This window comes from Athene noctua, chromosome Z (assembly GCF_965140245.1).
Source record: "Athene noctua chromosome Z, bAthNoc1.hap1.1, whole genome shotgun sequence".
NCBI classification, from domain to species: Eukaryota; Metazoa; Chordata; class Aves; order Strigiformes; family Strigidae; genus Athene; species Athene noctua.
Genome location: NC_134077.1, coordinates 72,143,203 through 72,168,889, shown reverse-complemented (window position 1 = coordinate 72,168,889; position 25,687 = coordinate 72,143,203). Strand labels below are relative to the sequence as shown.

General features: G+C 40.1%; 2 protein-coding genes across 3 annotated transcripts in view; one reads left to right on the top strand and one right to left on the bottom strand.

Annotated features, from left to right (window-relative positions):
* Positions 1–12,551, top strand: part of MRPS27 (mitochondrial ribosomal protein S27) — a 47,565-nt gene extending 35,014 nt beyond the window's left edge. For both annotated transcript variants that reach the window (XM_074931398.1, XM_074931397.1), the window contains 4 exons: positions 1,644–1,746; positions 3,999–4,141; positions 7,484–7,639; positions 12,149–12,551. In XM_074931398.1, the coding sequence (XP_074787499.1) occupies positions 1,644–1,746; positions 3,999–4,141; positions 7,484–7,639; positions 12,149–12,388 (642 nt within the window). In that variant the 3' untranslated portion in view covers positions 12,389–12,551. The remainder of the gene's footprint in view (positions 1–1,643; positions 1,747–3,998; positions 4,142–7,483; positions 7,640–12,148) is intronic.
* Positions 12,552–21,755: 9,204 nt separating this feature from the next.
* Positions 21,756–25,687, bottom strand: part of MAP1B (microtubule associated protein 1B) — a 73,531-nt gene continuing 69,599 nt past the window's right edge. The window contains exons 6-7 of the mRNA XM_074933282.1: positions 24,328–24,566; positions 21,756–23,584 (exon numbers count right to left, since the gene is read on the bottom strand). Coding sequence (XP_074789383.1) covers positions 23,429–23,584; positions 24,328–24,566 — 395 coding nt within the window. The 3' untranslated portion in view covers positions 21,756–23,428. The remainder of the gene's footprint in view (positions 23,585–24,327; positions 24,567–25,687) is intronic.

The following is a 25,687-nucleotide window of genomic DNA, read 5'->3' as shown; positions in this document are numbered from 1 at the left end:
TTTCCAGTTGCATTTAATTTTCCTATAACATTCAGCTAGAGTGCTGAATTCAGCATGAAGCAGCCCTGCCTCCCTGTATCCCTTTTCTAGGTCAGGCAAATACCTTGCCTGGCTGTCAGGTGGTAGTATTTTGTGTCAGATGATAACATGCAAATTCTTGTAGCACCTGGATGGAGACACAAAAAAATGCCATACCTTGAAAAAACATCTCCGAATAATGCATTAAACTGGAAGGTCACACCTTTGTGTTTTTTAAGACTCAGTGTGTAAGCCAGAATGTCTTGCTAACAGTTGATTTTTCCTCTTTGTCTTGCTTTTCATCTTGCTAAATAGTGTACCTTAGGGAATTTTTTAGAAGGCTTCTTCCTTTCAGCAGGGGTATTTGTTTCAGGTCATGTCCTGGTTCAGCTAGGATAGGGTTAAGTTTCCCCAGAAGAGAAGGGGGAAGGGATCTCCAGCTGGGTTATTCATACCATGCTGATGTCAGGTCCGGTGGCAGTGCGGGAACTTTTTCCTTTGTGGCTTTGGTGGCGGGGAGCACGCAAGTGAGCTGTCTGTAACCATTGCGGTATTTCTCTGTATATCTTCTGTCTTGTTTACTGTTATTACTGTTTATCGCTGTTATCATTGCCACTGTTGTTGTTCAGATTGCTTATTACACTGTTGTATAAAATTTCTTCTTATTTTAACCCGGGGTTTGTGCCCTACTTGTGTCTGAGGGTGGGGGAGGGGCAACAGCACTTGGTCTCCGGTCCCAGCAGGGCTTAAACCAACACAGGTCATAAGGTGATAAATGAGACACTAAAGTACCCTGCCACAAACCCCATGTGTTAGAGTCAGACTTCCTCCAATCTATCGCCTTTCATAGCTTCCTTTTCCTCATTTTATTACCAATTTGAGTTGTTCACCTTCTTTCACTTGCACTAAAGAGACATTTATGCTTGATATTTGTGCTTCTCCAGTCTTGAAAAATATACTGTACTATCCCATAGCAAAACAAAATTCACACTACTCTTGTGGTTTTAATGTACTTACTGATTGGCTGCCCTCTTGTAGCTGTCACTGGTGGTCTGGCTCAGAGAGCTGGTACTTCTCTCTATCTGGAGAGACAGCTATACTTTCAATCCTGGGGCATACAGTGGTCTTGGTGAGTTGCATATGTTCTTCTCACAGTGCAGATTTTGGATTCAGAGCAGCTATTAGCAGCTATTTTTCTCTCACCATTTTCCTATTCTAGTGAGGGATAGTAGAGCATGTATCTTACCACAGCTGCTCTAGTACAGAAGTCACATATTTTTCTTCATCTGTGTTAGCCGGAAGCAAGTGGTAGGACATACAGGACAGAGACAGAGCTTGGCTGGTGTAAATCAGTGTAATCCTCTGTCCTGAGAGAAATGCACTGATAGACTTCCATGCAAAATCTCAACTACTCACATTTTACTGTCTTCTGGAAAGAGAGGTGTTCCTCTCTATAGTGTTTACTGTTTCTCAGGATATACATACTGTAACTCTGAATACTAGACATGTTTAATGATTCTTTATTGCTAAGATATCTGATAAAAGCCATGTGTGCTGTCTTTGGCTGCTGCCAATTTATGTTTGTGTTTGTCAAGGAACACTTACTTAGTTTACATTATTTGCAGTGGGAAGAGGAGAGAAATCTTGGAGCATCACTAGTGCTTACAGGTCTAAAGCAAACAAACACTGTGGGGTTTAGCTCCCAGCTGTATGGCTATGCATTCCTTGGTAAGTTTTACCTCCCTCACAATCATCTTTTCCCTCTTGTCTTCAGTGGCTGAATTAAACTGGCATCTTTGCTTTATTAAAGTGTAATTGAGGAGAAGGCTACCAAAAAAAAAAAAAAAAAAAAAAGTCAGAAATAGTGGAAGAAGCGATTTCAGGATTAAGACTGAATCTGTTTTGTAAGCCTGGAGGGTAGTACTGATTTGAATGGTATGGCCTTCATTAGGCAGCTTCAGAACCTCCTTTAGGGCTCCCTGCAGGTTTGGATTGGCAGCTGGGAGAAAGAAGACATTCTTAAAGAACAGTAGGGTTGGTTTGTTTGTGGACCAACAAAATTTAAAAAAACCCAAAAGTACAGAGTTCCCTAACACAAATTTTAGGTTACGGACAATAGACCTTTCTAGTTACTGAGCTTCTTAAAATAATCCTTAAAATTCAGGAAGTTCAGAGAGCACAGCCTGAAAACCACTCTGTTTAAAACATTTACTATTCGCTGTAAAATTAATGTTTCTGTTGTGAACAGCAGATAGCAGTGCCTTTATCCTGTACCTGTTAAGGAGTCTTCACTGCTAACAATATGCTATATTATTAAAGAGCAGTTAGATCAGAGTATATCCAGAATTACAGGGAAGGAGAATGGGGAATGGATTAGGTAATTATTGAATTTCCTCTAACCTTTAGAGCAGTATAGCACAGTTAGGTTTTGTCCTTCTCTACAAAATGATTATTTACCTGAAAGTAATTAATTAATTTAAAATTTATGATCATGCAGTTGTTGCATTACTGCATTATGTTTTATTTTAGAATTTATTGAGGGTAATAAAAAGTGAACTTGTTCTTAAAATGTGGCCTCAAAATATTATGTGTAGTGGCAGAGTTAGGATGCTGATTTGGATTTATCATGACTCTTAAGACAAAAAAACTCATTTTCAGTAAAATGTGAAGATTACTTTGAAAGCAGCATTTTCCATGTAGCTGTAGTTTGTTGTACAGTGGAGATACGCATACAGATAGAGGCATTGCTGTCTATGTGGCATTCAGTTTGGAGTGTTATTTATGTCATATAGATTGGTTGAATAGTGGCTGTATTTAAAAAATGCACTTCATTGTCGTTTGTGAGCAGTATTACTTGTTCCATGGCACTGACATTCAGTAGATCATAAGCTATTTACTCTTATGTCACGTATTCCACAGCCTTGCCAACACTGATAGAACCAACCTCTGAAAGAGTGGAAGATGTCTACAGTCACAGAGTGGCCTCAAGCACCTGAAAGACTTGCTTTTAACCATAATCCATAAGCTTTGCTTTTCCTAAACTGTTCTCTTTGATGTAAAGAAGAGTAAGGTGTGTTTCATACTTCTGTGTCATTATAGTCAGAGTGTAAATCAGATTGAGAGCCTAGATACAGCTGTCGTAAGCTACACTGAAGTGGTATTATTTGTTACATTGACAGTGATAAAATCAAAACCTTAGAGTGACAATCATTGCAAATTAGTACTCAGTAACTGCAACATGCTGTACATTTCCTCTATCATGTAGGATTTTTGTGTTCTCAAGTAATTACTGTCAGAAGAAAAGCCAAATGATCAGTGGTGCTGTGCATCAGAGGCATGTCCTGATAAAGTCAGTGAAGACCTTGTTGCACAGAATGTCCTAAATCAAGAACCAAAATTTCGTTTAGGCAGGCCTCCCCTTTTGCCTTTTAGGAAGCTCCAGCAGAAATAGGGGTACTAAACTGTATAGTTAGCCAGAGTGTGTGCTTTAAACACTGTACAGTCTGGCCGTGATGCATGTGTGAGTATACCCTAAAGACCACAGAGGTGAGTCCAGACCCTCAGATTTAGTGCACATATGCTGCACAGTCAGCCCCTGAAGGCTAAGGAGACTTGAGGACATCTTGAGATCTTATGACATCCTGCTCAGAGCTGCTGTTACAATGGCCAGACAACCAGAAAACATGACACATGACTACTTTTCCTTTTTTCTGTCTGGACAAAATTTCTGGGTGAGGAGGAAGGAAAAATAGGGACGAACCAGAAGCAAACATGTAATAGCCGTGAAGTTGGGCAAAAAAGCAGCACCTTAATAAAGTAAGGTAATAGCAGTTCTGTCAGAGCAGCTTTGTAGAAAAGTGTGTTTTTACTACAGAAGCCAAGAAACTTGCTGTCACTTCTAGAAAGCAGAGCCACCCTATATGGATTCTGTTAAGACTCCAGTATCGAAGTACTAATGCTAAAGTATTTTTTTATCACAGGGAAAGTGGAGTTGAATAAAGGACTAAGAGCTGTATACAATCTAATGCCACTGATGTGGACACCGGGGTACTTGAATAGGTGCTTGCAAGTGATGGAGAATGTGTCTTCATTGTCAGGGGACAGCAAAATCTGCAAAGAAGCTGTAAGTATGAAGGCTATAACCCACTGAACAAAGAGAATGTCATACAACCCAAACTTCAGTAAAACCTGTGAATTCCATTCCTTGCTAATGGGAAGAGGCCCATCAATACTTCAGAGGTCTTTGGAAACAGGAGAAGAAGTAATGTTTACAATAGAATCACTGCTTCAGTTGATGAACCAGTGATGATGGTTACTGGCATGTCCTTGGGACTGAGTGTCTGTTACTGCCACAACATTTAAGTATGTTTCCTAAGACTTCACCTCCCTATAGAGACACCTGGGTCTATGTCACAGAAAGCACACATCTGTAGAGATAGGAAGACACCTTTGTTTCCCAAGCTTTTGAACTCACTCAGAGACATACTTCTTAGCAGTGAGGATGAAATATCACTTCTTGTTCCTTTCCTGGCTAATTCTATGTATTCTGTGCCCTTTGAGATGATGTCCTGAGTGACACTGGTCCAAAAACAGTACTACAGAGTGATTTAGCCCATTTGTGAGGCCAACACTGGCTAAGGGACTTGAGGCTTAGGAATGCTGTGGGGCATCAGGCTGATCCCAGAATCAGGCAGTTTAGGAGGAGTAACTTAGGAAACCACCATGACATGGGCTGGAGCATCAGTACAGCACTGAGGTGTCACCTCCTTTTCTTGTTATGCTTTCCTGAAGGTGTCTCTGGTGACGGGAGTCTCCCTTTTGCTGCCATCACCACTAGGCTTGCAGTTTCTGCATTTCACTTGACAAACAAAAGCCAGGGCACTGCTCACAGGTTCTGCTGTCTGTTGCTCTGTGCTTGGAAGCAGCTCTTTGTGATCCTGGATAGTGCTAGGAAGAAGTGTTACATTTGCAACTTCCACCATTTTGAGTTACCTGTTCGGGTGTGTGGTTTTGGAGATTTCTTCACTACTCCAAGTCTGAAGAAATTAGCCTAATATACTTGTGATTTTTTTCTGCTTACAAACCCTAGACAAGTTAAAAAACTCCTCAGCTTGCTCTGGCTTGGTGATGAACATCCTGCTTCTGAAACAAGGCTGCATCTTTCTGTGGTACAGCAGGACCATAAAAGATCCCATCCTTCCGTGTATTAATACTGTAAAAATACTACGTGCTAGTACCTAGCAGTGCTTTCTTCGCAGAGACACTTTTACTTTGTTTGGTGAACATCTAGGAACTTATAAAACAAGCTTGTTACTGATTACTTGCTGAAAGTATCTCTGTACAAATCTGTAGTAAAGCTCGAAAAGCAGTGACCATGAGAGCCACACAAAAACTTTCGTGAAGAGATACTTGACCTTGTTTGAATTATATATAATATATTTATATGCAGTATATAAACAATAGTGCAAGTCACGTAAGTTTCACCAAGCTGAGGACCAAGAGCAGGCCTAGATGATTTATTATTAAAATAATTTTTCTCTAATGCATTTTTGTGACCCCAGTACAGAAAGGAAGACAAGGAAAATATGTTGGTCCATATCCTTGTCTGGTCTAAAGTAATTACAGTGTATTGATTTGCATAATCTGGCCTTTTTTACCTAAATGTTCATTAAGATTTTACTGTTAAAATCCATACAAAATATTTTTATTTACTATTTCCAACTAAAATGTAATATTCCTGATGGTGAAGGACTAAGAGCACTGACCAGATCAATATTGGGGTCAGTCGACTTCCACTGAATTCAGCAGCAGATATGATGGAAACAACTTCAAGTGCTCTAAACCATTTTTTCCTGTAGTATCCTGGGTCTCTCTTGGGCAGGACTAGATTGACCATTATGCAGTTCTCATAAATGTATGTCATAGCACTGAGAAGTACGGACTGTGTTGTAAGTCATTGTCCTTGCATGCCTGCACAATCACAAAATTATGTGAGAAAGACACGGTCCTGGTTTTGTGAACCTGGCTCTTTTCCAAAATGTAATACTATTTTCTGTCTCAATAAATTTTGTTACCTAAAAGGGAAGTTTTCAAATTAACATTCTTTAACTGTGCAGGCTCTTGTGTAAACATTTTCAAGTTATTTGCTCAGTCATGATCAGTCACTTTTCTTTCAGGCTTTAAGCTTCTATTCATTGTTGGCTAGAAGGGTTTCTCTTTTCTCTCTGCCATTACTATCTTAACAACATAATAGAAATACTGGTTTAGTATTGTGCTGTATAGTTTAACTGTGAACAAGCAAGACAAGTTTTGTTTTCTTAAATTGTCTGAGAACATCTCTAAATGAGTGTGTATTTCCAAGCACATAGTTATTATTTCATTGCTTATTTCATCCTGTTTCAGTACTGCAAGTTCAAAGATTACATTTCAGTGTCAAGAACATTATTTCAAATAAGCTTAATTTTTATTCCTTTAGCATTATATAGTTATGCTAGGAAAATGAAACTGTATCAAGATCCCTTTTGCTTGGAGAAAGCGTCACAGATTCAAAGGTTACACAGAGTTAATTCATCCTACTGATAAACATTCGGAATTAGGATTCATGGAAGGATAACAGCTCTTCACATTTGTAAAATCTGAACTTTAATATGCAGGCAACCTGCAATCTAATAATTCCAGTTATGGAGATCATGTTATTCCAAAACAGCAGCAGCATCCATATAGCAGTTCCATCTTTTGTATCAATAATACATACAGAAATAATTTACCAAGTCCCATAGTGAAGCTAATGCATTCTTATGTTACAGCTGCAGTTCAGTTAGGAGAGGGTGCTTCTCTTACTACCTCAAAAGACAAAAGTAGGAAGAGAACTGAGGTGTCACAGAGTAAAAATATACCTATACCAATATATACCTACATTTCCATTTTCTGTTAAATTATCATACTGATGATAGGAATTAATGTTCTTGTTGCTGAACAAGTGATTCCCTGCTTCCTTTCACCAAAGAGGTCTTGATGTACCAAAGAGGCAGAGAGATTATATTGTTCAAACATTCCATAGTAATATCTTATTTAGATGTATCTGTGATTGTGTATCATGCTAATGCTGTTATCATAGCATTAGCATTTCCAGCCATAAGTCAGGCCAAGAGGAGACATTAGCCTCATGTCTGACAGATCTGCAAATACCAGTCAGCATCTGAGTCACAAGGAGTTTTACTGTTGACAGGGAGAGGTGGAGTTGTTCTGTTGCAGGGAATTAATGTTCAACCTCAGAGTTACCAAGTACAGTACAAAATTCTTGCAAGTACCATTTCCTTAAAGAATTTGGTTTTCTTTTTATCATACACAGATGTCATCTCAAAATACATGGTAACTCATGAAGTTGTTGTAAACATGACAATAGTGTTACTCAGATTGTATTTCCAAACTGTTTATGATAACAATGACAAATGTGATTGTTCAGATTGACACTCTGGAGACCGTTTTGCAGTCTGCCCTTGAAGCAAAACCTGGTCCAGAATCAGCTAAAGAAGTCAAGGAATTAGAGCAGAAGTTACAGTGTACACAATCAGAAGAAACAGAGCAGTCTGAAGTACCAAAGTACTACAGCCGATTCAAGGTAAGAGAGTTTAATTTATCTAAATATTTGTCCTGGTTCAGCTAGGAGAGGGTTAAGTTTCCCCAGCAGAGAGGGGGAAGGGATCTCCAGCCGGGTTATTCATACCATGCTGACGTCAGGTCTGGGCACGGGAGAGCGGGAACTTTTTCGTTTGTGGCTTTGGTATCGGGGAGCACACGGCGGGCTAGTTCTGTAACCATTTGCAGTATTTCTCTGTATATATTTTGTCTTGATTACTGTTATTGCTGTTTATTGTTGTTATCATTGCTACTGTTGTTGTTCAGATTGTTTATCACACTGTTGTATTAAATTTCTTCTTATTTTAACCTGGGGTTTGTGCCTCACTTCCAGCCTGACCAGCTGAGGGTGTGGGAGGGGCAACAGCACTTGGTCTCCGGTCCCAGCAGGGCTTAAACCACCACAATATTCTAAGCTATAGAAGGTCACCATAATATATACAGGAAAATATATATACTGACTTATTATGGCTAGTAGACTGACACCCCTTCAGTGCATCAGGAATCCTACCTGGCATTTTTGAAACTGATGTCACCTTACATTATCACTTCTTCAAACATGAAGCAGCAGACTACAAAGACATAAATACTCAAGGCCACTTGTCTTTTGTCTGTCTGCTGGGATTTTTTCTTCACTTTTCATACATCAAAATGATAAATTGCCGAAGTGGTATGCTGTTAGACATCCATTATCTGACGTTGTGTGGCTCTTGTTCATTAAAATAAATTGTAACAGGCATGAGACCGTCATGACTTGATTGTTTGTTTGTGTATGATTAAGGAGAAATGTTTCATTCTATACTTCTGGTCTGGGGAATTAAGTAAGGCTGTATCCCCTCCCTTTTATCTTTAAGTTGTCACACTGATGATAACGATATGAAACAAACAGTTGTTCATTAGGGCACAATTGTATGAGTGCATTTTATGTGATCATCTCATAGCTCATCATTTTATCTCCTTTGATTTGTGCTGTGGTAAAAATCAAATACTCCAGATTGAAACTAATCTGGTTTACAGTTCCGGGAGCAATAGTCTTTCATAGCCCGTTGGTTTCCATGGTTGCTGCCATGACTTTGGACAGTTCTGGATAGACTGTTGTTCTAAAGGAATTTCGGAAGTTAAAAGACTAGTATCCTATGGTTTCATCTCACTTACACACAATTTACCTTTTAATTTTTATTTACATAAATTATTTGCCACTAATCTTCAGATGTTAAACCTGCTTTGTAGGCATTTAGAACTTTTTAAAAGTGTTTGGGAATCAGTGGGTGCTCAGCAGTTGATAATTAATGCCTGGATGAATAACAGTGAGTTAGGTAAACGCAAGTGCCCTTTGAAGGAGGGAGTGAGACGTTTTTATGAGCCTCTCATTGTCGTATCTGTTGTTTAACCTTGAAGAAAATAATGCAGAGTGCTCAAAACAAGACCTGAATATCAAATTGGGGACAGACTAGTTCCAAGAGGGTAGTTTTCTTCTCACCTCAACCTTTCTACAAGTTTCATAATTAACCCCAGTGCAGGTGTTCCCTGGTGAGTGCCCAGACTTTGAGCAAACAAACTACAGTCCCAGTGCTTAGATCTAAGCTCCCACCAGAGTATAAGAAAGACATATAGTTCATTGTGAAGTCTAGGCATCCAACAGTAATTTATATGTAAATAAGCCACAATTTCTGGTTGTCTGGATGAGAAAAGGAGCTCTTAAGTCAGAATGCCATTTCAGCTAAGCCTGAAGGAGGTCTCAGACTCTGAAATCCATTAGCCTAGCACCAGCCAGTCTTCCCAGCTATACCCCTGGACACCTACAAGTGTAGTTCACAGGGCAGAGAAGTTCACTAGAAATCCATACCAGCCTGAGGAAAGGTGGCAGCTCTGAAGCAACGTGGTGGGGTTGGCATTCACAGCTTCTGTCCCAGCACAGATCATCTGCCCCTTGTGTGATGTAACCCCAACACAGAATTTGCACTTCTGCTGCTGATGACACTTCAGCTGCACTTTGTCCAGCCCTGCATTATCCAGCACATCCCAGTCTTTCTCCTTGAGCTCAAAAACAGTTGCTTCTATCTCCTCCTTGCCCTGTTCTCTTTCACAAGTCATACACCTAGGTATGCAAGGAAAAGCATGTGGATTTGCTCCAGACCAACAGTACCCATCTAGAATTGCAGCTTGTTCTGCGTGGCTTTTATACACATGCTTGGACTCATGTCTCATACCAACCTTCAGAATGGCCATTTGTGGAAGTACCTGAAAAAGCCACGCAGCCTAACGGATATGATGTGTGAGAGGCAGCATGTCCTTCACTTCCACCAAAACAGGCAGAACTTGAGGGCATTTGGACTTTTCCAGCTAAAGCCTTTAGAGCTGTGATCTGGAACTGTACTGTCATTGATGTTGTAATTACCTGTTTTCAGATCCAGTATGCTGAGGCTCACTACCCAGTATTCTTCAGGCAATTCTTTCTGTGTCACTCATCAGTGGGCAAACATTTCATCACATATATGCTGGGAACACCCTCTCTTATAAGTAGTGCTCCTTCTTTAATTGTGTGCATGCAGAGCCCTGGAGACTGCGGATCAAAAAACAATGGTTTGGCCACTTAAGAATGTGCCCTTTTGGTACCTGCAGGACATAAAGCCTTCTGCTTTCCTAAATTAGTTTCACTTATGTATCACAGGAGAGCAGGGAAGATCCCAGGAGTTCAGTAGTACCAGTAGTGGTTTAGGAGATAAGTCCTGCTACTTTTCAGTTTGTTGCCTTTCTGTGGTTCAGTTTCATACTGCTTAGGTTCAGTGCATAAACCACCTTTTCAGCACATCCTTCGTAGTGGCTAGTAGGGAGAGTCTGAAAGATCTAAACAAGTTAAGCTGAATATCTAATGTGTAAACATGAGTGTAGTTGTCAGGTTCCTTCCCCAGACCCAAGTTGTACAGTCTCTTCATGTTTCTCACTGATGCATTGTATACTTACTGACATCTCAAACAAAACAGACATGAATACACCTAAGTATTACTGAGTTTAGTTTTAGTCCATTAGCTTCCAAGTATTTTTTTTTTTCCCCATTCTTTATCACAAAATCAAAAACCAGACAGAGCCAAATACCCAAGCCCCTCAGACCTGCATGCCTAGCATTTTAAAGAGTCTTTAATCTGCTGTCTGTCCAATTCAAATCTTTGAGGGTCTGGCAAAACACAACAAAGCCTGCAGTTGTGTTGGCTAAGGCACTGAGAAGTGGAGAGGCCTCAGAGGGGACATCGTAGTTTCCTGTGTAAGAACAAGTCAGAGCCTCAAGACAGGAGCTGGGGGACAGTGCCTTTGTATATTATTGCCAGCATGGACCGGGCTAAGAGGAGCACTGTGGGCCAGCAGCACAGCATGTAAGCTTCCAGTGATAACTGGAAGTCCATATATCAGCACGGCCCCAGAATTCCCATTCTGTTTGGGGGTGAATGCTCCCCACATCTTTGCATCAACCTGCGGTGCAAAACAATAGGTTTTATTCAAAGGGCCTAGGAAAGAAGCACGGATGTACCTTTCTTTAGGACATGTTTTTACTTTAAACATTTCTGCAAGTACTGGGCTCAGTACAACACTATTTAAAACAACGATCAGGAAAACGTATTGCTATCTAATGAATGAGGCATGGTAAAGAATCTGCCAGTGACGTGTCATCTTTCTTCCTCAGGAAACTTCTTGGTTGTGTATCTGCGCTTTTAAGGCAATTAATCAGATTGTTAGTGAGCCATCAGGCTAAAGATTCCATAAAGCCAGAAATAGTATCACTGGATGATTCATCATCTTAAGTGAATTAACATTTTATGCTGCATGAAATCTAAATAAGTAGAGCTCAGGAAAGGAATACTTCACAGTTTCTTCTGAATCTCAACTCTTTAATTTGTGTAGAATATCCCTGGAAAAAATATCTCTTGCTTTAGCACTATTGTACAGTCTGTGTAGACATGGTCAAGCAGATCACAGTAACTGTTGGGAAGAAGAATTATGGGAGTTACCGAGTAAGCTGTTAGCTAGAGAGCATTTGAAGTGATGTGCATCTCTTGAGAGGGGGGGTTGAGAGGGGGGCTAATGCAGGCAGTGTGGAGCAAATTGTTCATTTGGTATTGATGTGAGACACAAAACTAAGGTGTTTAGATTGTATTTATAGTAGTTGACTCGTCAGCTGGTCTGTGTTAATACCAAATAACTGAATTTGGAAAAATAAAGATAATTTCAATGGTTAATGAAAATGAAATTTCATTGTTTTAGTTTTAATGCTCAGAACATTTGTCGTAGAGGTTAGCATTTCAAAAAGTGGTATCAGCTACCACAGTTGAAACACTTTGCTGGGATAAAATAATTACCTGGCCTGTGTGGCCCAGCTAATAGTTAGATTTGAACTGCAATGTATTGGTTGTTACAGGGAAGTAAGTATTTCATGGCTGATTATTTTGTGACTGACTGGCTGTCTCCTTCTCCCCACCCAAATCCCTTTTTATGACAGGAGCTGTACTCTAAGCTGCATTCACTTGGCAAGGTTGAATCTGAAAGCCTGTTAACTCTGACCACCCAACTTGTCAAGGAAAAGCTGCCAGCATGTGAAGTGGAAGACATTGCAAAACATGAGCAGAAGCTGAAGGAGTGGGAGCAAGAACAAGCACTTCTCATTGAGAGAGAAAGAGAGTTGAGAGAAAAGGCTAAGCAGGAAATGGAAGCTAGGAAGCTAGCTAAAGCATCTGCTTAGTACTGGAAGAGAAAAACTACCATAGTGGTATGCATTTCTCTGTCAGGATACTGAAGTGCTCACCATTATTAATATTTCACTTCAATCCTGCTGAAAGTGTGACTGTATGTAACTGCTATATGCAAATTAAATTTTTCCCATTTTGTCTGTTTCCTGAAGTAAAGCACATGTGGTTTAGAAATCTTCATCCTGTATATATTTTGCTCCTACCACCAACCAGGCAGGGGGTGGGATGGAGACAACACAAAGAAGCAAAGGCCTAAGAAATAGCTTGCCTGTGATGAAAGGTGTAGAGGGTGGAAGGAACAAAAGAGGGAAGAATTTCAAACAGAAGTTGTTTCATTAGTGGTTATTCACAGGGAAGAATGCCTTGGCTACTCTGAACTTCAGACACTAAGAGGATTAACATATATTGCTTTTTTTTTCCCAACCCATTTGGAAAATTTGGGCTGCTGTACGTGGAGCTTGAAACCTAACTTAAAACTGCTTCTAAAGCATTTCAGCCTAGTGAGTTAGCACTTGTACGGTCACTCAGATGTGCCTTCCCTGTAGGGAAGTAGGGAAGTTAGAAATTTCTGATTTTAGTATCGTTGCTCTGCTCCATTGTTAAGGTCAGTAGAAAAACACACACAATCACTTCTGCAAATGCCAAGGAGTCTCATACTGCAGTGCAGTTTCCTTTTATATTCTGAGCACTGTTTCTTGGGGTTTTTGACCTAATTTCCTTCTTGTCTCAGCTGCATATGGGGTCCCATGCCCCATTCTTCAGATTAGTAAAACAATGTAGCTAGTCACACAGAGCACAAGGAGCGGGCGGGCCAGGGAGGAAAGGATCATGGTGCATTGATTGTGGGATGCATCAGCTTCCATCCCTGCTTACATTCCCTGTCACCACTGAATCTCATCAGCTGCAGCCAGCAACTTTATGCAGCTCATGGCAGGGCAAGTTCCTTGAAAACAGGGAGACCCTAGCAACAGCCCTGTCGTATTGCGGGTTGTTATGACAACAAGCAGTGTCTTGCTGTGTTGTCTGGTTTTATCATGTACCTGTCTAGTCTTACAGTGATAAAACGTCACAAACTCATTGTAAATCCAGTGAGAACACGCTGCAAATCTGTGAACTTGTTTTAGGTGTAGGAAAGCATCTTATCCACATACACCAAATACCCCTTATTCTCAGCAAACGCACTCAGAGGCTGATTGCTCTTTCCCATCCAAGAACTTGGCAGGAAGGTCCTTCACCCCATGTTTTCAGCAAATCCCATGGTTTCTCCCATACTGCGGTAAGAGAGTGCTTTCTGCAGGTGAGTGAATGATTTTGTGACTTGGCTTAACTGAACTAGCAGTGGACTTTCCTGAGCAACTTTTCTCAAGTCTCCTGAAGTATTTTTTCCTCTTTCTTGGTCTAGGGAGCCTTAAGGAAGAGTAAGCCAAATGCACTCTTAAGAACAGTTTCTTTAAAACTGGTGGCTTTAAAGAGGTCATCACTCCTAGTCCAGCCACATAAGAACAAAGTGTCCCTTCCCTGACCACATATTTCACTGCTTCACTATCAGAATATGCAGTGTACCTCCAGAGGTTCAGTCACTACTTCATCCTGATTTGTTTCTCAGCTTCTCTACAGACACACCTCTCTCCTAGGATCTTCTCCACCACAGTTTTAAGACACTCCTTGCTGACACATGGCCTCTAGGCACTGCAGCTGCTGATCCTGTTGCTTATGAGACACTGGCTAGCCCACAGTGGGCATTGACACATTTCTCCTTGTTTCTTGTTAGCATCTTGGCAGCACAAGGCGCCTGTTTCTGGCCACACCTCCACCCTCCCTCACCATGCTTGGTAGATAGGACAGGCTGCTAATGCTAATTGAGCTGGGCAAGCTGCCAGCTGCTGTGCACCCCACTCTCAGAGCATGCTTCACTTCCCCCACAAATAACCTCTCTTCCCATTTATTTAGACCTAACCATTGCAGCAATGGGAGAAAAAAATCCTAAGCTATGAGAAGCCTGTTAATTAATATTACAGGTAGTCTCCTTGGTTTACTCCAGGCACTGTGGGTTTGAAAGCTCTGAGAGCAGTCCAAAGCCGAAACTCAAACAGTGTAGATAGAACTTTTCTCTGCCTTCGTCCGAATCTCCTCCCATATCCCCCTCTGCCCTCTGGTGTACACTCACAAACCTCACTAGAACACTCTGCAGCTTTTTGAAATGTTGCTGCTCCTTGCTCCACTGTTTCAGACAGCTGCCTCCATCTTTCTGTATGTGTCTTGAGACTGGTGAAATATTTACTGGAGGGGACAGACCAAAATCTTTTTTGGTAGTAACATTATATCCTTTTTTTTTTTTTAATCACCTCTCCTAGAAATGTTCCTTCACATCCTGTTTTTAACTACAGCTGTGATTTTGATTAAAGCTATTGCAGTTTTTCACTTGTCAGTATATTTCTAAAGCACAGGAGCGCATCTTTCTTCATGAAAGTTTTTGAATAATTTCCCTGCTCATTATCCTGCACAGCACTGAGTTGTGCATGTAAACACGGTGACCAGCAGCATAAATAATACCTGCCTGCACTAACGCTTATGGTGCAACATTGCCGGACTTGCACATGCTAGGCAGCCTTAACAGCTCTCCTGTTTCTCCCAGGTGTGGGAGAGACCCTTCTCCCAACAATACTAGCCAAAAGAAACAGAACCCTGTACAAGTGCAAAGCCTGTTGGTATGTTGGCATGAATTCAGCTGCAGTTAGGAGAAAAAAAACCAGCACTTCAAAGCTTAAAGCTCTTCCTTTTAATTCAAAAATCAACTTCCCAATTCAAATCCACAGCAGACACCAAATACACTGCTGCTGAGGTAAGCAAATAGGTAACTCTTCCTCCTGCAGGTGTTACTGGCAGAACACTTCCAACGAAGAACTGAAGGTCACTATCCATTATTCACAAGAGGAATATTACATATTTATTTCCTTGCATCTCAAATAAGTGTTGCCTGAAGCCTTGCACTGATGGATCTTATTTATGGTAACGCCCAACCTTGCCAAGATAAGATTACTAGATGCTCTCAGACCCAGTCAGACACTGTGTCCTACACACAGCACTGGTATCGAGGCCCTTCCCACAGTTTCAAGCACCTGCTCCCTCCCCCAGTGTCCTGTCCCAGCTGCTTGCCTGCCCGTCCCAGGGCTCTCTGGTCATCCTAAAACTGGGAGACCAGGATGATGACCTACCTCGCACTGCAGATTGTTTGGCTGGTGCAAGGGTGTTTCTGACCTGAGCAGCCATCACTGCCACTGAGCCAGGCAGAACACAGCCTGGCACACAGAATGGCAAGTGTCATCTCTTCTCCCACCTCCTCAGGAAGCTGGAGTCATAGTTGTAAAAGGGAATTGCACCCTTGAGTTTGAGGGAGGCAAGATGTGGTCCACTGAACAGCATCCAATTCTGCAAGTACTACTACTGCTTTTTCTGGAGCTGTTTATGTAGAAACTACAACTGAACCTTGCAAATATATTTCTGTTGAGTATTTGAGCACATCTGTGGAACATAAATTTACCTTCCCAGAAACTTAATGGTAGGAAATGTTGAGATGAGGACAAGGCTCTTTGATTCTAGAAGAGAAACTACTAATGATGTAAGTGGCAAACAACTTGAACTTGAGATAGTGACTCTTTCAAAACAAAACGGGAGAATGAAGTATAGGCCAAGAATTAGTGACAAAACATTAATTCAAGAGTAAAAAGATACTAAATGTGATAGCAAACTATGCCATTTACTCTGACTCAATCTCCACATGGACATATCTATCTATCTATCTATCTATCTATCTATCTATCTCTTAAGTAAACACAAAATTGTCACTGAGCTCATCTAGCAATTGCAGTACTAAATCTGTTGCTGCTTTTAAGCCTTTCTGATCAACTCAAGTCCACTCAACCCATTCTAAATGGCAGATGCCCCAGGCACAGAAATGGCATTAGAGCCCCATTGACAAGCGCATTAGATTATCAGGATGAAATTCAGCTTTCAGAATATCTTGCTTATTACAATTCCTGACAATTCCTCCCTTGAATGAATTGGGAAAGAAACTTTCAAGCCTGTTCTGGTCCTTACACATGGTATAATTATATCTTTGGAAACTGTAAACTTCCTGGAAATACTGACTTGCACTTGGCAGAGGGTTCACATTAAGCATTTAAGTGTCTCAGTGGTTCAGTTTACCTTCAACTCCCAAGGTAAGAAACTAATGCAGCTGGGCTGAGATAACTTTAGATCTGTAAAAGCTCAAAATTAGTTTCTGGACCTTAACAAGTATACAGAGTGTAACCTCAGTGTATATAGACATTGTATATTATGTATATTTAGCTTTCTTTGTATTAGGACATAAGTTCCATCTACTTCATTTATTCTCTCTGTATAATTCACAAGCACAGGTGATGGGCCAAGCTGCAGTATGATGTGTAAATTGTGATGTGCAATTGTTTTGGCAGGGAAGCTGACAGCAGATACACAGTCAACCTCCGCCCCTGCCTTGCCAGCTAAGTCACACTGGGACTGTTAGTGCTGAAGTTGTTGGACTGTAGAGAAGTAGCTACGTGAAGTGGTAACGATGCACGAGAACCTGTGAACAGAGCTTGTGCTTACAGCGCCTGCTGATCTGGTTCTTTAGTTCTTCATTTCATTTCTGGTGGAAATGATGCTAATGGTCAAAAACCAGCAAATCCTCTGGTAAGCTGAAGGCACTCAGCATTACTCAGCCTCTGGTGATTTTTGGGCTGAATCTGAAGAAAGCAAATACAGCACAACAGAGGACAATGCCCTCAGGGCTTCATGCTAGTGCGGACCGGTTGTATCTGTGGAAGTTGAAAGTAGGGACCACAGCAGTAGGCAGTGGTCAAAAACTGTTCACTGAGTGAAGGACATGGGCAGTGCTCATGTAGCAGAAGTACTGCATGCCCAGAGACACTCTCTAGTAAACCAAGGAACTTTGCTGCAATGCTGGAAATGAGCTGAGTCTATGAGGTGTCATCATGTCTATTACTCAAGAGACCCCTGGACACCCTTTTTTATTCTGTCCTAGGAACCATGAAAAGCTACAATTTCTTCGAACCACAGAACACTAGAGATCAGTATTAAATGGTGGCCAGATCTAGGATGCCACAAGACAGATCTCACGTTTTAGTCTGAAAATGTCTGAGTGACTATCATTTTCCCATGCCATCTGAAATACTTCATAATCTAACTGAAATTGTTCATTAACAACACTAGTGGAAATGAAACTTGTCCTCCTCAGCAGCTCTTTTGAAGAAAGGAGCTTTCATCTGGCATCTGGAAGCAGCAAGCCAAATGCTACAACCAGGATGACCTCCTGGGCACCCACAGGTACCATGGGTGGTCCCATCTGTGCAAATACAGAACTTCATGCTGCAAGTGCAGGTGAATAATTGGAGTCGAAACCTGACCCAGTTTGCTTTGCACAATCATTTTAATATATTTTAAGTAGCATCAGGCTACTCTACCACAGCAGCTCCAAAAATCTTGATGTAGACATATGCAGGATTATACCTGAGATACAATATTTGCAGGAGTTCACTCCCCTCATCTGGTCTTCATTTTTCTCTGCCACACTCAGCCCAATTCAAGCCAAACACAGTATTTCTTATTAATGTCATTAGAAGTTACAAATGAAATCTTAGATGTTGGAGATGGATAAGGGTCCACAAAAAAGACTGCTGTCTGAGGGTGAAGGAAATCCCACAGGTCCACTGCTTCTGGGAGTGAGCACCCTTTGCTCCCTGCTGCCTCAGCCTTTACCTGCTTTAATGTCATTACCATCTCCCTGAGCTAAAAAACGTGTTGACTATTGTATCTTGTCACAGTAGGCATCACAGGAACAAGCCAAACGACAAAGGCAGAAAGCCTGATCTTAGAGCATCCCTTTAATAACAGTAAAGTCTGATGTTTATAGAGTAAAAAGGTAAACAGAGCAAAAAAACTAAACTGAGAGTCCAGCTTGCTTAAATGCTCTATCCCTTCTCACCGGGATCACTGGGCAGTGGCAGTTAGTAGGAGTCCACGTCCACTGGAGACAACCTGTGCGCTCTTGTTAAACTGCAACAATTTTGGAAAAGACCTCTTTTCCAAACCAGGGTGGGCTCAGTTTGATGTAACTTTATTGGGTATCATCTCTGACACAGCCCACTGAATGTGTACTTACTGAAGATGAGGTGTTTTCTCGTGCTGCTGAGGGATACAGAAATGAGAACAACAGAAAGAAGCCACATCATGGTACATCATGGTAATGTTTTACACCACAAAAGTAATCTTCCTCATTTATTTTCCAATTTTGAAACAGATTGGTTCTTATCTGGCATTTAAATAGTCATTGATCTTTTGAGGAAAAAACCCATGTAGTAGATAATCATGATTGAAGGAAAGAGAGAACTTAAAAATACATACATACACAAAGACAAGAAACATGTCAACACCACTTTACCACTTTTGTATTTTATTGTGGAACTGAGTTTGTTTCCTTTACATCAAATATCCTCAATGGAAGAGGGGATATTGCACACAAATATCATAAAAGCACTACATATTACTTTCACTGGAAACTAATTTTCTACATTAGATATGACTGGATAGAAGTGATGCAAGATTATAAGACATAATACCATACACAGCTGCAGACTGACACAAACACCATTCAGAACAAGAGAGAGGAGGTGTGTGAGGTGCTTCTCAGCCAGCAACAAGACTGTTTCTTTCCATAGTTTGAAAGATAATGGCTGCATGCAAATGCATGAAAGCATATTTCAGATTTCCTCTTTTACAGTTGTGATTACAGCCCAGTCTTGAAGAGGTAGCTCCTGCCATTTAGAGCTCCTAGCTAGTCTAGTGAAGAGAAGCTGCTTTTTAAATTATTATTATTATTTTTTTTTCTTTCTATATTTTTATACCACTGTTTTATTTAGTTACTTAAGTTTTTTAGATTTTTTTGTAAAGTCACAACAAACAGGCTTTTTTTCTTTTTTATTTTAAATAGCAAACATTTTTAAACCAGGTGAATAATATAATTGCATTCTAAGAAATGCTTACCCCTAGTTGCTTTTAGTGTTTTGTTCAATTATTAAGTGAAAAGATGCAAGCTTACAGTTCCTTTCAAAAGGAAACATTTTTTTTCCCTTTCTAATAAATCCAGACCAACAAAATTACTATTTCTCTCAAAACATCATTACTGAGCAAGAACCTCTGGTGACAGATGAACAAAGAGAAGCATATGACAGAAATGTCCCAAATGCACAGTAAGCACTCTTTGGAGCTGACTTGCTTGTAGTGGGAGGGATTGAAAATTCAATTAACAAATTGATTAAATCTTAGCAAATGAGTACCAGAACTCTCCTAAAATGCATTAACTATCATAGACAATTAAAAAACCCCAACATTCATATACACAGTTATCTCCATTCACCACAGTATGTAAAGTAAGTAAAAAAAAAAATAATCAAAAGTGATTTCTATGAAAGATGGGGTGAAAATAGAGGTCAATGAAGTCAGGCCCACCACAGGACTTTGAAAAGGCATGCAAGAGAGGCCCTGTCCAGGAGCAGGGTGGGATCCCCAAAGTTAATTCTTCATTGAATTATATGAAACAGTATAGTAATAGTATAAAGATCATGACTGGGGATGCTGTTATGGGTAATACCATCATTTAAATGGAGTGTCCTTTACACTCAGATACTGAATCTTTATAATCAGAGTAATCAATAACAAACCATGCTCCTAGAAATCTATGCTGATCAACAGCACTCATCGTTAATGTACACAGTACATTTTGATGACTCTTATACTAAACCAATTGTGTAGTACTAGGACTAGCACAGTTAGATTAGCTCAACAGGCAGGAAAGACATTCAGGGCAAGAGGAGCTAATGGAGGAATTCATCGCTGTGTTTTATCCAGGCGCCATTGTAATTTGAAAGGGAATGGATGAAACAGGCATTAAAATACCTTAGAATAGCCAGACTGGGGTTTTAATATTATCGTAGCAGCAAAAAAGTGAATGTACATTTTAAGATCAGCTATAACAGTCTAAATATTACTATTATTTTAGAAGTAAAACAAATGTGTGAGCCATCACAAACTTGCTTGGGGAGACTTAAGGCTTGATTCCAATTTCATTTACAGTAGGACCAAATGACTGTAACTTCCCTGACTGTAGTGAAATTGCTCCTGATTCACAGGAGTGGCATAAGTGAGATTAGTCTAAGGACCACTGCTGTATTTAAAACAGATTTTCTACCAAAGCAGAGATACAAACCATTTCAGATATTGTCAGAAAATCAGAAAATCTGTTCCCACCCACTCAAAAAGTTTGAAATCTGACCTATAGAAGAAAGTAGACAAAGCAAAATTATAGAAATAGTACAACTGTTCTGCCAAACATTTTGCCTATAGCTTTGTAGACTATGTATTACAAAAACAGTTTTAGGTGAATGATTATGAGCCCAGCAAACATGCTTGTTTTCACAATACATTGCCATCTGCCTTTTGTGCCATAGTCATTGTGAGTTATCCTCAATGACTTAAAAAGTTATAGTAATAAATAAAATAGCATTGCTAGAGATACCTGGAAAAAAGAGAAACATTAAAAATAAATCAAACCCCTCAACTACTGACAAACAGTAATTCACAGCATTAAATGGGCCTCAGGAGCCCACATTTAAAGAACCCTAAAGCAGTATTAAAAAAAACCCTCATAAAAATTAGGAGTGCAAACATATACCTATTAAACAAAAATATCCTAACAATGTAAAATTGAAATAAATTATAAGTAAAGAAAATAAAATTAGGTCATAGTTCACTACATTGTGAAACTTAATACCAGCCATAATGGTGAATCGTACAGACCAGCACTTATCTCCGTTCTGGAGGCCTTTTTACCTTCTTTAAATTCAGATTTGCAAACCAGATTCTACAATGTAACTAGATTTTTAAAATTGGGGTAAAACTTCTGTGACTAAAAAATCCAAATTGTCTTAAATCAGAGAACAGTGATGCTGTTCCTCTGCAAGCAGTCTAGAGAAGGGAAGGAAGGAGGAGAGGACAGAGTAAAAGAAGAGTAATGGAGGAGGGAAAGGGAAGGGAAGGGAAGGGAAGGGAAGGGAAGGGAAGGGAAGGGAAGGGAAGGGAAGGGAAGGGAAGGGAAGGGAAGGGAAGGGAAGGGAAGGGAAGGGAAGGGAAGGGAAGGGAAGGGAAGGGAAGGGAAGGGAAGGGAAGGGAAGGGAAGGGAAGGGAAGGGAAGGGAAGGGAAGGGAAGGGAAGGGAAGGGAACGGGAGGGGAGGGGGAAGGGAGAAAGAGGAAAGAGGAAGGAGAAAAGGAGAAAAGGAGAAGGGGACTTATTTTAGCTTATTGCTTATTGTATCTTTTTTCAAGATCTTCTGAGGGTTGAGAATGTAGATTACACCCTTGTAAGAATTAGGCAATCATCTTTTCAAACCCCATTTTCTGTCATCAATAGATTAATTTTACCACCACAGTGCCCTTCCAACCACCCCCCCACCCCCCAAAAGGCATTGGCAGTTGACTATTTTCAATAAATTTTACCTCAATATCCATTCTCACTAGAACCTTAAACAACATTATTCATTTATCTTACAAAACTACTAAAAAAATTGCCTTCACCTGAAAAATTTTTCTTTGCATTTTCCTGTAAATGAAAATGTTTGTTAAAAATTCATCTATTAAAAGTTCACACAGCACTAAAAAAAAGATTTCTGTACATTTGTTCCCATATTCACTTTTAAATAAAACAACTAAAATAAGATATAACAAAGGAAGGTTGAATACTGTACAGGCTCACAGGTAACCTTTTTCATAATTCTGAATGTTTCACTAAGTTTTGTAACTCTGATACTGGACACCACTTCAATCTTGCTTCCACAGTACAAAAGAAGCTCTCAAAAAAATGCTCATCTTGCCTCGTTGAGCTGTCCAGGTGCATCAATGAAGTGTACACATAACTAACATACGTAATTCATAGCACCAAGCCGTTTGACCAGTCAGATAGGTTTCTAGTACCACACATGCACACTCATTCTTCTTTACTGATGTATCTATGATCCTACACAGATCTTTTATAAATTTGCTGTCTCAACATTAAAAAATTAGTGCATCAAGTTTCTTTGTACATTCAAGTCACTTTCTAAGGCAAATTGTTAACTGTATGTACTCCCAACCGCTTTGGTATTTTGCTTCAGTTAATCGACAGTGGACATAGGTGTTTAAGCATGTGGACTGGTCAGTTCTGGCTGGAGTGAGTGGACTTTCACTGGGAGCATGCCTTAGACCAACAATTCTGCATGTTGAAAGAAAGGTTTTAGACTTCTGGATGGAGTGCAGACTACATGCATATTTGGCCTACGATTGTTATGGTATGTCAGTATGCAGAGTTCAAATTAAAGTGGAAAACTGCTGATGAGCATTTAGGTTGTACATCCCTTCCTAGTCATGTTTTGTTTCATTTTATTTTTCCAGCTAACTTAATTCTGTAAAAAAAAAGGATCCCCCTTGTGATAGCTCAGCTTGACACCAATTTAAAACTTCCTTTTCATGTGAGAGCATAAGCAGACTGCGGTAAGCGATACATCTATTGCCATGAGACTAATGCAGATCTAATTCTTATTACTTTCTCCTCCTACCCCTCTCTCTCTTTCTCTCTCTTTCTGTTTCTTTAGAGGGCAAATGCCTCTACCTGGCAGAAGTCAGTTGGGGTTGCTAGTGCATGGTTTCCAAATGTTCAGCAGAGATGAAACTGGATCTGTATTTTTGCAGTAATTTGAACCCTACTATGGGAATACTGTTACTTCCCTTAGCAATCAGCAAAGACTGAAAAATATTAGTGACTTGCATCACTGTGACACAGTATAGCATTTGGCAGGTATATAGTTCAGCAGTTGAAATAGATGGGTTGAATTTTAGAAAAGGTGTTTTCAAACTGAAGAATTTCTGGAAACAAAGTTTAATCTTGTGGTGCATGGTCTTGTTCTTACAGTTCAATCTTGCATGCGGGAAAAGATTCATCTTGCATAACAACAGTGCTGCTGCTTGCCAAAACCATGATGTTGAGGTCCTGCTGTTTCTCATGGGTCTCTTGGTACCATTCCCTCATCACTTCTGAGTCATGAGTTGGGATTAAGGTCACCTGTAACACAAAACAAGAGAGAAATGGATGTCCTGAGGAATGGACAACAGAAAACAGCTGATAAGAAAAACGTCTTTTTAAGAAGCCCTGGCCAAGAAATATGTTTCCCTTTTGGAAAGTGTGGGTCTTTATGCAATAAATACTTGAATAAATGGATGAGTAAAAGGAAATAAATTTTAAAAATAGGTAAGGTAAAATGACTACAAAAAAGTAATTTATCAGAATAAAATCTTGGTTTTGTAAGCTGCTGAGATGCCGATTTCCAGAGAAGTAGCAACCTGCAGTCTGCACTGATCATGGCCAAATATTTTGTTTACTTACGGATCATGAAAGGCATATGAAGTTTCCAAGGTTATTTGATTACCGTATAAACTATAAAACATTCACTTTTCTTTCCTAATTACAAACTGCAACATTTCCAAACTTGGATCATATATGGTATAGTAACAAGATGAAACAGCTGAATGGCCTTGTAAACCAGCTCCCAACTGTTTTATTCACCAGAACAGGTCAGAAGGGTTAGAAGGGTTAGAAGGGTTAGAAGGGTTAGAAACAACAGATGAGTGCAGTGCAGCTCCGTGCTTCACTCAGGTGTCCTTGCACACCATCTGTGAAATTAGGTGCCCAGCCTGGGGACCCCATGCCCCAGCAGCCACCGTCCACTCCAGAGGCGCTCTGGCTTCCTTTAGTTGCTTCCCAGAGAAGGTGAAATTTACAGGTAGAGTAAACAGTGAAGAATGTACCTGCAAGTTACTCTCCCACTGTGCCTTGCCCTCCAGCAGGGAGTCCAGAACAGCCCTGCTTGGCTCCTCAGCTGCAGAATCATTCCCGCTCACCACGTAGTAGGATGACCGCACCCTCTTGAAAAACTCAACATCAACGTTCTTGCTATTGCTGTGGTTGGGAATGTACACCAGATCCAAATACACTGGAGGTCCTGGAGGCACTGCTGTAGATTTTGCCACCTTAGTATTCCCAGGTCCTTTGGAAATCAAAAAACAAAAGAATACATCACAGGCTGCTTAAAAACATGCATTTATTAATTACTGTTATAACTGCTGAGGTGAGATGTGTCCAATTATAGTATTATCCTCCTACATCCAATTACTTGTTCCAGCTTTGTTGTATCCCATTTATGACTATAATGGGAGGAAAAACATTAATAACTGTAACTATATAATACAATAAAAACTCACTACCACATCACCAAAAATTGGCTGAAACCTTCCCAGTAATATACTATTATCCAACAACTACTACACAGGGCTGTGATTACTGAATCACACCAGTAAATGGTGATATTATTTTCTAGGTTAATTAGTACAGCTTTTTGAAAGTCTCAGGTATGCACAGTTATAATACCTAGAGTCACACAGGGAACCATGCAGTTTTGAAGCAGTGCTGAGATCTGGGGTATCAGCACACAAGAAGACGTGGTAGCTGTTGATATGCTCAGACTGCCTTACAGGTGCATCAGGAGGCTACTACATGTGAGCAGAAGAAGGGTCAAAGTGGAACTTGTGAGGGCAGAGAAACCTGTAAAGCAATTTCTTCAGGGAACTCAGAACAAGTGTTTGCCTGCTGGATCCTTATTTGCATACAGGAACTAGCCACTTATCACAAAAAGCAGAGAAAGTGGTTTTTTGCTGCTGTACATAGTACAGTACTTGTTCTAAGAGCTTCAGTCAAAAGGAAGTTTAAACACATTAAAAATACTGCTCAAAAAAAAAAAAGGGGGGGTTTGCTATGCACTGGATCATGGTGTGAACTGAAAATCAGGATTCAACCAGTAATTTTATCCAGATGATCATCATTTACACTCTATTAGCCTTCTCATGTTGTTACAGAAGATGAAGCTTGGTAAACAATTATCTGAGCAATACACTCTATTTAGGGTCACATATTGTAAGGCTGGCAAAGTCCATTACATCTGCCTAGCATATCCTGCCATTCATCATAGAGCAACATGCCAAATAAGCACCATAATATAACTTCCTCTGAATTAGAGAGTTTTTACTACTGGTTTATTGGTTACATTACAAAATCTTTTATTGCCTTTTATAATCAAAAATCTGTGATTTATCTTTCTGAATTGTGGATACC